General features: G+C 54.9%; 1 protein-coding gene across 2 annotated transcripts in view; it reads right to left on the bottom strand.

The window, feature by feature from the left end:
- Positions 1 to 846: 846 nt before the first annotated feature.
- NOS1 (nitric oxide synthase 1) overlaps positions 847 to 15,240 on the bottom strand; it is a 143,737-nt gene continuing 129,343 nt past the window's right edge. For both annotated transcript variants that reach the window (XM_039505122.1, XM_039505123.1), the window contains exons 20-29: positions 15,000 to 15,078; positions 13,567 to 13,760; positions 12,770 to 12,939; positions 11,603 to 11,813; positions 10,512 to 10,599; positions 9,909 to 10,030; positions 8,978 to 9,126; positions 8,099 to 8,293; positions 6,679 to 6,797; positions 847 to 6,251 (exon numbers count right to left, since the gene is read on the bottom strand). In XM_039505122.1, coding sequence (XP_039361056.1) covers positions 6,236 to 6,251; positions 6,679 to 6,797; positions 8,099 to 8,293; positions 8,978 to 9,126; positions 9,909 to 10,030; positions 10,512 to 10,599; positions 11,603 to 11,813; positions 12,770 to 12,939; positions 13,567 to 13,760; positions 15,000 to 15,078 — 1,343 coding nt within the window. In that variant the 3' untranslated portion in view covers positions 847 to 6,235. The remainder of the gene's footprint in view (positions 6,252 to 6,678; positions 6,798 to 8,098; positions 8,294 to 8,977; positions 9,127 to 9,908; positions 10,031 to 10,511; positions 10,600 to 11,602; positions 11,814 to 12,769; positions 12,940 to 13,566; positions 13,761 to 14,999; positions 15,079 to 15,240) is intronic.

The following is a 15,240-nucleotide window of genomic DNA, read 5'->3' as shown; positions in this document are numbered from 1 at the left end:
GGCCCTTATAGGCAACAGCACCAGTCTGGGGCATCTTAGAGTCCAGGCCGTGTTGTAACACTGCCTCAGCAGGGAGAAGATAGGCACATACTATGGTGTTCAAAAAGGTTCAGATGCCATCCTCGTATCTTTAGCAAAACCCAGAAAACACTGATCCCACTAGAGCTTGTTTCAGTCCTGGAATGAAGCGCTTTAAATCCACTATCTCCTTAGCTTTTCCCATCACCCCTGAAGTCTTAGTAAATAAAGGTAGTTGTATGGGAGAAGCCAGAGCTGAAATCCCATGGCCTGGGGTAGATTTGGAACAAGATTACTAGGGAATAATGCATTGGTGCATGCAAAGCTGTAATCGCTGTAACTGCTACTGCCCTAAGGCCCGATGCTGCAGAATGACGATCGCCCTGTCTCCCACCGACGCCAATGGATGTTGGGGGGTCCTTAGTACCTCACAAGATTCTGCAATCTCAATGCAGTGCTGATTGCGGGTGGGATTTCATAAGCACTCAGCGTGGCCTTAACTCTGCTCGCGCTGATGCCAGCGCTGAAACTCCCCGCAGAAGCAAAATCAGGGCCATGCTGAGCGCCACCCATCTCTATCCGTTCTGAGAAGGGCCATGAGCTTCTAAGGAACTCTGTGAGTAATTGAGAAATTATAATAATAATTCCAAACCCAGCAACAGATCTCACTCTAGCAATAGCCACATCTATGTACCCGATGGTAGCAGCACATTACCGTAGACCATAAAGTTCTCAGAATATCAGCAACCCCTGGAGAAGATCCTCCACTGGGGTAAATCAGAGCAACTCTCCGCACTCTAATGGTGCTAGATAGATTTACAGCAGCTTAGCATCTAGCCTGGTGTATTTGGCTAAGCTCACAGACAGCTCAGCAAAGACACCCCCTCTGCCCCTCATCAGTAATAACAAGGCCTCCGTGCACTGTATGTGTCGTACGGAGATTATGCCCAGTGTGTACATGCTGCTGGTTCTGAAGAGCTGGTCCTGCAAACTCTTCCTAGTCACATCGCGCTCCGGGTAAATGGTTGCAGAACGGGGCTCAGAACGTAGGCCAACTTCTGCTGCCGTTTAGGCGGGTATACATTGACTGCCATTGATTCCTGTGGGAATTGACCGACAGATCTGAGAGCAGAATTTGGCTCTTTAAGGTGAAGTTCCTTGCTCCCTGCATCCCTCAGTCTCTCCATGGGCTGGGATCATCACTGGAGAGAGCCAGCTAGAAGGGGAGGAAGTCCCCAGAGCATTAGCATCCTCCTAGCTTTAGGTGCTTCATGTCCCACTGCCATCACCAGAACCTACCTTTACTAAAGAGCTACTCCCCCCTCTTGCGTGGCTGAGCATGGGCTGGATGCTGGGAAGGTCTCTCCAGGGAGAGGTGCAGGAAGGCCAGTTGGTTAATTGGTAACAGGCTAAGGGTGTGGATTGATAAGGGAGGGGAATAATAGTGAAATGGGGAATTAACAGAGGTCAATAACTAATCACTATTGAGTATAGATTAGGGGTAAAATATAGCGGGGAGAGGCTTCTTGTGCTGCAGCCTGTCCTCAACTCCTGCTTCGGCGTTTTGTCATCTTAGATTGTAAATTCTTTGGGGGCAGAAAGTGATCTTGTTATTTGCTCCCTCCTCTAGGGTGCTGTAATATAAAGACAGGCCTGTATGTTGCCCCCTATCTAAACTTCCAAGCAGCTGCTGTGGGGAGGCAAAGCCTTGGGGATAGTCACTGTGGAGCTGAGGCTTAGCGGCTCGTCAATCTAAGGTAAAGAGTGGAGCTGGTCAGAAAAAATGGGGAGCATTTTTCATGCACAATTTGCAAATTCAAACAGTCTTGACCAGTTCTAGTAAGGACCCACCTGGCTGTTAACCCTTTGGAGTAAGAAGTGAGCTGAGGCACCATGAAGCATTTTGGTGGGGGCGATGGCAGTCTTTGCCATTCACAGGAATTGCCAGACAGGAGCAGCCCACTGGTCCATCATGACCACTCTCCAATTGCTACAGGGGCTGTTTGGAGCTGCTCAGCCCATTGGAGGGTTGGAATTAGCCAGTGGGGACTGGGATTAATGGACAGAAGGCAGGCGAAGCCATCAACCGCACAAGATACATTCAGTCCATCACCTGGCTATCTCCATTCTCCACCACTCATGTGCTATGTATTATTATATATACACACCCATTTCACCCAGCTGAACTGCGTCCGGGTGGCGGATGAAAGGTCTGTGTTTGTGGCATGACAGAGGAGATTAGCAGGATCATGTCCCCTTTTCTGGGGGAGGAAATTAAGCATGTGAAACCCTTGCAGGTGAAGAGAGCAAACTGGCTACTAAAGTAAATGGAACTGGCTCAGTTAGAAAGCCAGCCCGGCTTGTTCAAAGTCAACTATCCCAGCCAAGCAGGGCAGGCTGATGACAGCTTCTGGAGCCCTTGAATTCAACTCACCCCACAATGGTAGGATTTCCCTGTTACGCACCTGTCCCTTCCCCCATCCCTGTCCTGTCTCTTGGATGCACCAGGTGAGCAGGCTGGACGTAACACAGCTTTTTGCTCTCTAAGGCTGGGATTTTCAAAGAGAACAAAGAGACTCGGGTGCTCAACTCACAGTTAATTTCAACAGCCTTTGGGGGCCTAACTCTTTTAGGCACCCGGGGAAATTCCAGCCTTTAGCAATGGGAGAGGCTGAATCCGGATGTCACGGCTCCCCCATGGCTGCACTTGCTGCGTTTTTAGCGTGGCTCATGGGTATATTGGACAGGAGGAGACACAACACGTCCTGCCAAAGCCAGCCTCTCTTGTCAGATACAGACAGGGAGCATCGGGACCAGCAAAGCTCATTCCGGAGCAGGGCTGTTACAGGAGCACAGGACTGAATGGGAAAATGAACAGCAGCAATGAACGCGAAGGACACAGGCAAAAAAAGAGGAAGGGGTGAAGGACATGGCTTTGGGCATTCCTTTGCATTGACATTTCCAGGAAAGATGGGCCTGGCGCAAAGTTTGGATCCAAATTCAAACTCTTCCCAAGGTTTGTGTGGAGTGGGCTGAAGGGAGATGCAGGGTTTTGCTCGGGCACCTTACAGAAAGGTGAGCCTGGTCTGAGCTGGATCCAGAGCCAAACTTCCCCAGTTTGTGGGATGGTGGGGGGGCGAAGGGCAGAGTAAGGGATCTGTCATCTCTTCCCCCACCCCCAGGGGCTGGATCCCTACCCAGATTTGTGAGGCACAATCTCGAGCAAAGGCATCCTTCTGCCCTTGATGTGCTCCCCATTCTCTCTTCCCATTGGCTCCCAGGGGACCAGGACATGCGGCTGGAAGGGTCGGTGCCTGCCTGAGCTCTCGGCCCCACTAAAGAGCTCCTAGGCCCTGGTTACACAACAGCGACCAGGGTTTGTAACAGCACACGGTACTGATGGCTCCAGCTGTGGTTTATGCCTGCACACCACCTGCTTAGTAACCGCGGCAGCTAACCACACCTGCCCCCTGCCAGGGCCCTAGGGTGGTGCAACTGGCTCAACACCCTGGGGGTTTGCAGTGTAGCTACTCCCTCTCGTTGGGCTGGTCTCCTTCAGCCCAGCACTCTGTGCAGTGGGACAGCCCAGACTCCATCTCTCCGTGAGCGGCGCTGCGGGCGTGGTCCCTGGGCCCGTGGTCCTTGCGGAGGCAGTGCGGGGTAGCTGCCAGGCAGCAGGGTGGGCGCGGGCATACAGTCGCTGCTGCAAATTGAATAACCACACTACAGCCGTGATTTCGTAACTGAACAGGGGCTTAGCCAAGGACCTTCATTCATCCTCTTAGGGCCACACATCGGGCCACCCTCACAGAACAGCGTGCATGCAAATTACCACAAGGTGGCAGCATTTGTGCACGTCCCTATTTAAAGTCCTGCTGGCTCCTAGTTGAGCAAAATACTCCGAAGAGATGGATTGGGGCAGCAGAAAGCCTGGAGCGGAGCTTTCCCAAAGCTCTGGGGCCTCTGGGCCCAGGGTTTTGGGTCAGATCCATCTGTGGTGGTCAGGGAAGGTAAAGACCAGGGACGTGGCTGTGGCAGTGGCAGCACACACCAGCGCCTACCCACGCGGGAGGGTCTAGGCAGCAAAACCAAAGCAACCACGTGGTCACTGCGAAGCGTGAGACCGGTGAGCACGAGCTGAAGTTGAGCAGCCCATCTGCCAAGCCGCACTTAGGCCAGGGGAGGCTTCCGACCTTGCTGGACTCACTTCGTTAGAAGCTTGGCTCAGGGGGAGGCAGGGGCAGATCCTGGGCTCTGAAAACAACCCCTCGGTGACAGCGGTTGTGGGGACCTGCCCCCTTTGCCGTGCCCAAGTCCTGACCCCCTTCGGCAGTAATTCCCTATGCTGTCAGCAGGAGGGGGTCCAGTGCCACCTGAAGGCACCGGTTTGCTGTTGCTGCCTCAGTCTAGCCAGTGGATGGCTATGTACAGTGCAGGTGGGGGAAGGGACGAGGGCACCCCCAAACAACCTGGCAACTAGAGGAAGCCCCCTCCCCCTGACAGAGAGAGAGAGAGCCGGCCTGGGGGTGGGTGGCAAAGTTCCTACCTGGAAAAGGGGAGTGACCCTTGGGGGCTGCCAGCTCTGTAGCCGTTCCTGTAAGTCTCGAGCGGGGCTGGATTTGTGCAGTGGAGCTGAGCGGTCAGCACCTCAGAGCCTGGCGTTAGACAGCACCAGTGCCTCTCTTCTTGGGCGTGCTCCCCGTCTCTCCTGAGAGCTCCCAGCCCAGAGGCCTCGTGCAATTTGAACAATGGCACCGTGCATGCAGCAGGCAGAGGGGCCATGGAGAGGATTTGGGTTTTTTTGCAGAGTGGAGGCATCCGTTGCAGCCAGCCTGGCACCACGAGAGCTTTGCAGCTCCTGCAGGGGTCGGGGGGTGGCGTTGCTGAGAAAGGACATCTCACAAGATCGCGCTAGGGCAGACTTGCATGCTTTGAGTAATCAAGGCAACTGTTACTCATTTAATGGGGCGTTACATGGGGCTCCCAGAAGGCCTGGCACCAGGGGTCAGGAATGGCCGCAGTAGACCCCATACAGCAGCTACTTGCTGGCTTCCTATCAACCTTTTTTATAAGCAGCTTGGTGCCGCTTGGACCTGGGCAGAGACGGCTTCAGAGCTACTCCGCCTCCCAGCCTTGTCGCCTTACACGTTCTCTTGCCTTGCTGGAGAGGACTCACGTGCCCACCGCCAGCGCCCAGGGAAGCTACAGGATGCAACCCATGCCCGGGTCACAGTCTTTCCTCCAAGGATCTCAGCTAATCTGTAGCCCTCTCATGCCAGCTGGCTGCATTTACCCTGAACTCCCAGCGCAGGCTGGGAAGGTTTGGATGCAGCGTGGGCAGTACGATCCCTGCTTCCCCGTGACCAGAGAGCACCCACGTGCTGCCCCTTTGCAGAAACACCAGCCTGCACCTGCTGTGCTTGAACACGGCCCGTGAAGACTGTTGCCCCAGCAGGATCAGCACAGGGCACACAGGCGAGAGAGGACTGAGGACAGAGCCAAGAGGGGGGCGGGGCGTGGGGCTGACGATACAAACAGCACAGAGCTCACGTAGGTGAATTGTTACCCATTGAACACAGACCAACCCCACCCCTCAAACAGAACAAAGCTCTGGTGTCTCCATCAGCAGCAAGAAAGGGGGCAGGGCAGCACTTCCTTTCCATCCAACTTCCCCCTGGGCCAGGCCCAGAGCGGCCAAAGCAAAGCGAGGAAGATGCAGCGATTCAGCCAAGTTCCACGTCGAGGTGGGGAAAGGGGTCTCGGGCAAAACAGCTTCTCTCCAGTCCTCGCTGCCCGACCAGGAACAGCCAGCTCCCCCCGCTCCAGCCCCCCCCCAACACCAAAGAATGCAGATGATCACGAAGGTGGTGATTTCATGCAGCCGCGAAACGCCCTCGTCGGACCGAGAGAAGAAGAAACGTAGTTTCGTAAGAGCCACTGCGGATTATAAAGCCATCGCACTTCAGCGGGGGACTCCGAGGAGGGAAACAAGGAGTGAAAAGAAACCGCCACAGGACGACAGAGAGAGAAAGGAAAGAGAAATCATCATCATCGGGACACGACGACAGGACGAGAGACAGAGCACTTTCCGTGGGCAGGCCCCGCAGAAAAGGAGCCGCCGTGTCCGTGTAAATACAAAACCCAGCGCCCTCCGGCTGGAGGGGGGTGGCTGCCGCTGCAGCTGGTTTGGCATCCCGTCTGGGGCAAGGGGTTCTGGTTATGAGCAGAAAACCCTGCAAGGGAAAGGGGAGAATGACTAGCTACCAATGCTCCCTTCCACGCGTAGCCCCGCGGTCCCCCCTGCTGGCATGGGACTGCTAGCGTTTAAATGCAACGAGCACATCTGGCCACCAGCCAGCTGAGATTCAGCATGGAGCCAGTCAAGCCACCTTGGATCCCAATGGGTATTCTGCCATTTGGCTTCAGTGTGAATGGGATCGGGTTTTCAGTTCGCTCCCTTGGCTGAGTTGATTGTTCTCTCAAAGAACCTGTACTGCAGTTTTGTCTGTTTCTACTTTTCGGATCAGAGGCCCGTTCCTGTCTCTGCTATTACTGGCTTCATACATGCAAATAAATAAAAGGATCCTTCCGAGTTTTATTCCACAACCCACGCGCATCTAAGAAACAATAGCGCAGGTTAAAATAAGCACGTCAACTCACTCATCCGTGTCCTTTTTGCTTTCCTCAATGAACGCAATCGACTCAGATCTAAGGCGGTTAGTCACTTCATATGTACGCAAGGTGACTCCAAAAATATCCTCGTGGTATCGATTGTCATCCTGAAAGCAAGGACAGCAGAGGCATGGCACCGAGAGAAGGGTGTAGTCGCAAGTTATTATTATGGTATTTCTGTAGCACCTAGAAATGCTAGCTGAGGTGACAGGTGCTGTGCAAACAGAGTCTGGGACAGTCCCTGCCCCTAAGAGCTTACATGCTAAATAGGCAAGAAAGGAAAAGCCTACAAGGGGAAACTGAGGCACAGAGCAGGGAAGTGACTTCTCCAGGATCACCCAATAGGTCAGGGGCAGAGCCATGATAGAATCCAGGTCTCTTGGCACTCTGTCCAGTGTCCACTACACTGGTTGCCTCTCTAAATGGCTACTTGTTCACATGCCTTAAGGTTAAAAAATAGAGGAAGAGAGAGAAAGCCCAGGGGAACTGGAGATTGTACTACAGCCTAACAGGAACATTGCCATAGTGAACAGACTGCAATGCATGTGGACCAGTGCCCTGCACTGGATGGAATCAGAACTGTCTAACTGTGTGTCATAGTTCCTATAGTGCTAACAACTAGAGGAGCTTCCCTGTTAGCTCAAGTGGGAGGCCTGTGCTTATGTAGCAGTAGGATCTGCATGGCCATATTGTGCAATACGTGACAACCATGAAGGTACTAGGTGGCCATAGATTTGCTATATTTGCATATTACAGTGATGACACTATAGCCAATTTTTAGATGGGTAAATAACATGCATGGTGGGTAAAGGCTATTAGCTGGCTGGACATTGCCTACTGTTCCAGAGACATCTCCTGGGTAGAGCCAGCATTGCAAAAGGACTCGGAACTGCAGCGTGTACTGGCATTTCGCTGGCACTGGAGCTGCATCAGTGCTAGGCCAGCGGTGGGTGAAGTGCTAGTGTGGACAAGGCTAATGGGGTTAATCTGCAGAAGCAGATTACGGACAAGAATTCTTCTGGAAACCAGTCCTTTGCGCAGACACACTCCCTGTGCTGGGCCTAGGCCGGTCGGTAACGGCAAGAACCATTCTGCAGATTTACAGATTTGAGGCAAGTCCCAGACCCCTACGGCCTGCTGCAGTTAGTAGCTCACCCATCCCCCAGCTCCTTTGGCAAGCCAGGGGCCCTGGGGGGTGGGTAGAGGAGGCCTGAGCTACCTGGGCAGAGCTGGGCAGAGAGTATGGACCCACTCCAGGTCAGGAGGCTGGAAGGGGTGGTGCCTACTGACCACTCCCAGAGCTCTTGGCCGCAATTACCCCATCATCAGTGACTGCAAGAGGAAGCCCTGATGCCCTTGGCCCAAGCTTGCGCTGAGCCCTGCGGCAGGCTGGGGAGGGCCCACTCACCCTCAGCTTGCTAATGAAAGCGCCAGCCTGCTCCACCGACAGCTGCCCCTGCTGCTTCACGATGCGCTGAACGGCCTTGAAGACATCCCCAGCCATGGTGACGTCCCCGCACACGTAGATGTGGCCTCCCTGCTCCTTCAGCGCTTTGTACACGGACTGAGCCAGCTGCTCCTGCAGCACGTCCTGCACGTATTTCTGGGGGAGACAGGAACGGATGTTGCACGGCGCCTGTCACCCGCAGCTCCCAAAGGGCCCAGCTTTACACACAGGAATCACTTCACCCCTCCATCCATCGGCGCAGGGCAGCCACCTCTGGGGTGGAACACAGCAGCCATTTAACAGCTCACGGCAATGCTGCACAACTGTTTGGGAAGGGAACTGAAGACAATCAGGGTCTGCGTGTTCGGAGGTGCTAAGCACCACAAACTCCAGCTGAAGTCAGTGGAACTCCCCAGGTGCACAGCACCCCTGAAAAGCAGGGTCTAGTGTGACTGTACCTTCAGGGGAAGTCAGAGACCCAGTGGGACCCAGCCATGGCCCTGGGGTCAGTACTGGGCTAGGGGAAAGTGCCAGAGGATTGTTAATGTCCACAAGTGGCTTTAGGTTAACGAGTTTGAGGTCTATTGTGCTGTAATTGCCTTCCTGGGGATTCTTAAACGGGAGATTCATTGGCCCATGGAGCTGTGAAAAGCTCGAGCCAAGATCATGTCCTCAAACTAGTGCAGGCAAATCCCTCCAGGTGACTGCACGAGAGGTTGGACGCTTCCCCTAGCGGCTGGGAGAATCCACAGCCCTGGGGATGCCGGAGCTCCGCTCACCATCTGCGTCAGACTGGTCACGGCGATCCAGGGCTGAACGTAGGTGGCAGAGCAGGGTTACCTTTGGTTTGTCTGGTTCCCGGGAGTAGGCTGTGTACAGCTCTTTGAAGATGCCTTTGTTTTTGGCTAGGAGGGTCTCCTCTTTGTAAATGTGGTCGATCTTGGACTGTCGGCACCCAAAGACCAAAATCATCGGACAGGGCTTCAGTGCTGGAGCAGAGACAGGTGGGACAGCAGTGAGTCACGGAAACCACCCCCTGCACCCCAGTTCCCAAGCCTGGGATTGCGCACACCCTCCTGCGCGGAGTGGGCAAATGCTGTGCTTGGATTCCCTCTTCGCCTGCTGGCAGCCATTCTGTGCACTCTGAGGGAGGCTGTTTTGGATGCGTAGCTCTGTTCCCTGGGACAGCAGATGGCAGAGGGGGAAGGGTAAAGGTCCGAGAGGAGATACTTGGGGAGATTGTGTAACCCCTCAGAGCGTGGATCCAGGGTCCATGGATCCAGGTCAGGCTTTTTTGGTGGGAAATTTAAAAAAAAAATCATTTTTTTTTGTTTTTGCAATAAAAAAAATATTTTTAAACAATTTAATTTTTCATTGAAAAACTGGGACAATGGAATGAAGTGTAATCTAAAGAAAAGAATTCATGACATTTTTCATTACAAAAAGGCCCAATGGAAAAATGTCAAACCAGCTCTACGTTAGGTCATCTCACGGTGAGCGAAACAGCCATGGCAACACATATGCACACACCACAGCAGTTACCACTCAGCCTGGCGCCTCTAGCACTAAACACACACGTGCGCCCCCTGGAGCTAACAGCGCAATTCTATTAGCTGCAAGTAATAGGCTCCAGTGCTCACCAGGACCAGCCACTGGAGGGCGACGTGATCGCATGCACTCAGCGGGGGCACTACGCTTGGGTTCGCTGAGGGTGTCGTGCAGGCACTCGCTCGCCCCCTTACTTACCAGAGGCTCAAGACCTCAGACCCACCTTTGTGCTCGATTTCAAAGAGCCGCTGCTGCCAAAAGCTCCGGAACGGGGCGATTCCCGTACCCGGGCCAATCAGGATGCAGGGAACCTGGGGATCTTGTGGCATGTGGAACCCAGCAGCTCTGGACAAACAAGTTCTAAAGTTAGCGATGCCCCTAAGGGGCCAAGGCCCAGGCTGGGTGAATGAAATCCTTGTGGGGGTAGAAATGTAGCTCAGGCGCGCAAGGGCAGAAGTCTGAGTGCGGAAGGCGGTGGCGTTCGAAGCAGAGCGCATGGTAACAGTGCCCACCTGCAGTCCACACCGTGCTCTTGTCTGTGACCCCTGGCTGTTCAGGGGCAGCGGGTACCACCCCCCACCCCGTGGTCTGCACGGTGCTGTTGCAGACTGCTGTACGGAACAGGGCCTCAGCCCCTCCGCTGTTCAGGGTGAGGAGGCAGTTCGTTCGTAGAAATCCCCGTTAGTGGCGTGAGCGCACATGGCGGGCTACAGACAGGAATTCAGGGGCTCTCTGCTGTGACTAGCCGACGGATCAGTCAGTCTTGGAATGGTCTAAACCCTCCCTGGCTCTCGGGGACTCCACATGCAGTGACCATGCCACTCACCCTCTTACAAAACAGGGCACAACTTCATCCGCCTGTATCCGGTTGAACCAGGAGGAACAGACGCCGTGGTGAATCGGTCCTTCCCCATCTAGGAGAGGAGAGGAGGAGAGGGTTTGTACCCTGCCCCGGTACTGCGGAATGGATCGCTGCAGAATGCCCTGGCCCTTTACCTCTCTGCACCCAGCGAAATGCTCTCCCCAAACCTCACTGCGACGTCAGCGCTAACGGCAGCCAACCTGTGACTTGGGGTCAGAATGGCCAGGCACTGATGGTCCCTGGGACCAGTTCTGCTCTTCAGGGCAGGCTGGACCACTCAGGACGGGCTGGCTTCCCCCAGGCAAACATCAGGGAGGTGCCACTTGCTGGAGCAGGGCAGTTTGTGACTTTGCTGTGGCCCTAACACACTCCCCCTGCTAAGGGCCAAATGGGACCTCCCAGAGCTGTCTCCAGCTGGGTGAGTGTTTGCAAAGAAACCTTGGCCACAGGCTCCTGCTGGAGGTTTACAAACCAGGTATCCCGCCTCCCCAGCTAAGGTTCCTCCCATGCACCTTGAGAAGATGGTAATAGGCTTCTGTGCCACCCCGATATTCTCCTGCCAATGCAAGCAGACACCAGTGCTTGGCAGAACATTCAGCATTTCTATAAGCTTCCCAGGGGTGGGAAGCAGGAGAGACACATGCCTGCGTGAGGGGGCCTGGCCGATCCACCCTGCGGGCCAATCTGGAGTCTCTTCTCCCTCCACCCACTGGTGCGAGGCAGCCAAGACGAGCGCATGCAGCCTTTGTGCTGCATAGTGCAGAGCGGCCTGGAGGAGCTGGAAAGCCGCCAGTTTCTGCTGCTGCATCTGGCTGCCACAGCCCCCAGCACTATCCCGAGGGAGCCCCGTGTGAACAGGCAGCAAGGTTTTAACGGGGGATTCCCCCGTCCCGAAACACACACACGCGCCCCCATACGTTAATGGCCACCTTCCACAATGCAAATGGAGATGAAGGCCCCATCTGTGTGGCCACCTAGCACAACGCTATGGGACGGCTCTAGCCGGTCGCCGCCACGCAAACCACGAGCCCCTTGCAGCGCTGCTGGCAGGGTACCTCGAGTGCGGTAGGAGAGCACGGCCACGGTGAGGTGCACCTCGTCCGGGGACATGTCGGGGGAGGAGCTGATGGAGTAATAGCGAGGCTGCAGCACGGGCAGCTGGGTGAGCAGCAGGGTGGAGGGCATCTGCACAGACGGGAACTCCTCCAGCACCTCCACTACGGTGGGGTTCTTGGACCATTTCCATTCCTCGTACTCCTGCAAGCCCTGAAGTGTGGGCAGGAAAGGACAGGTGAGCTCCTGCTCTAGGCCAGACCCATTGCATCACGTGGGCCCCACGGCAGGGTGGAGCAGAGGAAAGAGCTCTGGCTGGGGATGCCAAGACGCATGCCTGCGACTGCCTCTCACAGGGCTCGGGGACACCCAGGGCTCTGGCCCTGATTGCCACCCATCCTAGGGCCTGTTCCTCAAGGCTCGAATGTTCCCGATGGAGCCTTCAGTGGATTCCGAGCTTCTCCCATTATTCGGTGAGCGTGTTGCTCAATCATAAAGGATCCCGGGCTCAGACACTCTCCTACACAGACACAGCAATAGCGGTGCAAGACGCCCATGCTGATTTCAGGGGGAGGAGGGTCTAGAGATCAGGACAGGGAGTCAGGAGCTGCACACTCAATCCCCAGCTCTGCCACAGACTCCCCGTGTGATCTTGGGCACGTCACTTAATTTCAGAGCCCTCCTCTGTAAGACAAGGAGCTGCGAGGTTAAATTCACTGAGCACAAAGCATGCTGGGGGGAGGGTTACATCAGTGCGAAGACAGTGACCCATTAAACTGTGTCAGTAGCCCTGGGTAAGGAGCCAGTGTGGGAGACCACGTTGATCAGGATGGAAGAATGCATCTTGGGGACATGTAATTTCCACAGGCTGCCTTTCTGTATGAACCACCCAGGACTGCAGTGGAATCCTGCTCCAGGATCTGAGAAGGCAAGTCACTGACAGCAGTTTACATAGACAAGCTGCTTTCCTCAGCCAGATGCATCCTAAGACATTCAGGAGGCAGATAGAGAGGTGGAATGTTCATCGAGAGGGAGCCGTCTCTCTCTCTCTCTCTCTTTTAGGGGGAGGGGGCATTCTCCGGTTACCACTGTCTAAGGTGAAGCAGAAGCATGGGACAAGTAAACCTCCTACATTAGGAAGAGGCTGCCAGCCAGACCTACGGATTTACCTTGCTAAGGACCTGCAGACGTTTCTTCTCCTTGTCGTTGGTGGCCAGTAAGGCAAACTGCTGCAGCAGCAGCGGGGTGGGAGGCGTGGTGATGTCCAGGTAGCACTTAAACGCCTGGAAGATGGTGCAGGGTGGGATGCGGTTCTCATCCGTCCAGTTACTGATGACACCTGACGGGAGAGAATCCAGTACAATGCTGCCAGCCCACCTTGGGCAAGCCAGTGAAGGCTTTGACTCCAGTGGGAGACCATGAATGAGGAAGGGCTAGAAAGAGGAGACTGACATGATCTCCTGGTGCTCACTATGTCCTCACCTTGTACAACTGGCCACACTAATGATACAGCGTCTGGTTCTCCCAGTTTTCTATCGCTTTGGGGAGAGAGCACTTACCACCTGCTTAGCGCAGGGCACTGGAGCATCAGGCCCATAAAATGTCCAGTATGGGAGAGCTCAGTGCGCCTGGCCAATCAACACCCTTTAACTCTACTTTCCAGGGACCAGTTGTTCAGGTCATGCATCCTTGGTACCTGAAGAGATTTCAGCTTGCCAGAGGGAACAGAAAACCCTCCCCTATGGCCCTGCTCTTCCATGACACAGCTGCTCTGAGCACCCCACGGCCCCAGAGTGCAGTTCAGCATGACGAGGAAGCTAAAACCAGTGCTACAAACCCTACAGTCCTTATGGGAACACACCAGGGACCCTGCTAGGATCCACATGGCACCCAGAGACTCTGCAAGGAGGGCGGGGAAGGGGGTCCCGCTGGCCCCAATCAGGGTGTCTGCGCTGGTCCTGGTTACCTAAAGCTGTGCTCCTCTCCTCCAAGAGCTCCACCTTCACCAGCTGGTTGGCTGGGGGTGCATCCTCGAGTCTCTCCATCAGGGCGCTGACCAAGTCCTCGTGGTTGCCTGGAAACACTCCCAGGTGGTCTCCAGGCTGGTAGCGCAGCTCCTGCTGCCCATTGGTGTGAAGTCGCAGGAAAATTGTTGACCGACTGCAGGGGGGGGGAGGGTGAAAAACAAAACAAACCCAGCACTGCGACGAGCCCTCTGGACAGCTGTAAGCCCTGAGCTAACAGGGCCCAGCTCTGGGAGCTGTTTCTTTAGGTGTGATTTTCTAAGGCGCAGGAAGGAGGGCACAGGAGCAGCCCAGAGTCTGCCCAGATGATCGTATGTTTGAACTAATGAAAAGGAAACAAGAACGGGCGCTTAGGAAAGAACCTGCCCTCTGTTCAGACCTAGCCTCCCGCCCCACTCTCCTGTGGTGGCGTTCTCCACTGCTAGCCATTCTTCTGCACCCAGCTTGGAAAGCTGAGCTCGCTGGCCCAATGCTGTCCTTTGTGGAACTTCTGCATCGCCTGTCATGGCATGAATACAGCACCCTGCCCCTTTCTCGGCACTAGCACGGTTGGTGTCAGCAGGAATGTCTCAGGGGAACCAGGTAGCCCCTGACCGGCTGCAGCGCTAGCAGCAGAAGCCCATGTACTGTTCTGGTGTGTCACATCAAAGGAGTGGGCCACAGGTGTCCATGAGGAGAAACGCCACTGAAGTGCATGTTGTAAAGCACGTGGAAGTGAGGCCAGGTCTCCACTACACACTTACTTCGGTATAACCATGTCACGCGGGTGGTGCACATGCAGTTGTACCGAACTAACCATCGGTGTGGACAGCGCTAAGTCGATGGCTTCTTCTGCCACTATAGCAAAGGTGAAGCATATTCAGAGCATTACGGCTAGGGATACTTTGGGGTGGTCTGCACAGACAGGAGCATGCCTGAGATACCCAAAGAGGATTCACTACACTGGATGCTAGGAAACATTCACCACCAAGTTAGAAGTAAGGTTTGTAGATTAAAGAGGCTAGGACTTTAATGTCCATGAATGGCTATTAGCCAGGATGGGTAAGAATGGTGTCCCTAGCCTCTGTTTGTCAGAGGGTGGAGATGGATGGCAGGAGAGATCACTTGATCATTGCCTGTTAGGTTCACTCCCTCTGGAGCACCTGGCATTGGCCACTGTGGGTAGACAGGACACTGGGCTGGGTGGACCCAGTCTGGTCGTTCTTAGGTTGTAACACAGGGCACACTTTAGGCCTGGCCTGGCTGATTGATAGCGGAGATGCTTGGAATTAAGAAGTTGGAGACAGCTGTGTGTGTGTGTCACGTGTATGCACCAGGGCAGACTGCGCGTGTGCCTCATGGATATATGGGTGAGATGTGTGGCTGTCAATCCTACCTGGATTTTGGGCTCTGCAGATTCTGGCGCGTGAGGAGCCGGGCGGCATAGACTCGCTTTTTGTGAATACTGTACAGCCCTGCGGATAAGAAGATTCCATCAGATGAAGGCAGCGGGGACTGGTGAGGGCAGGCTGGCTGCAACCCTACCCCCAGGGTCTGGCTGGCCGCAACCCTGCCCCCAGGGTCTGGCTGGCCGCAACCCTGCCCCCAGGGTCTGGCTGGCCACCACCACACTCAGC

Source organism: Mauremys reevesii, linkage group 18, assembly GCF_016161935.1.
Source record: "Mauremys reevesii isolate NIE-2019 linkage group 18, ASM1616193v1, whole genome shotgun sequence".
Taxonomy (NCBI): domain Eukaryota; kingdom Metazoa; phylum Chordata; order Testudines; family Geoemydidae; genus Mauremys; species Mauremys reevesii.
Note: the sequence above shows the minus strand (reverse complement) of the source record. Positions and strands in the feature narration are given on the sequence as shown.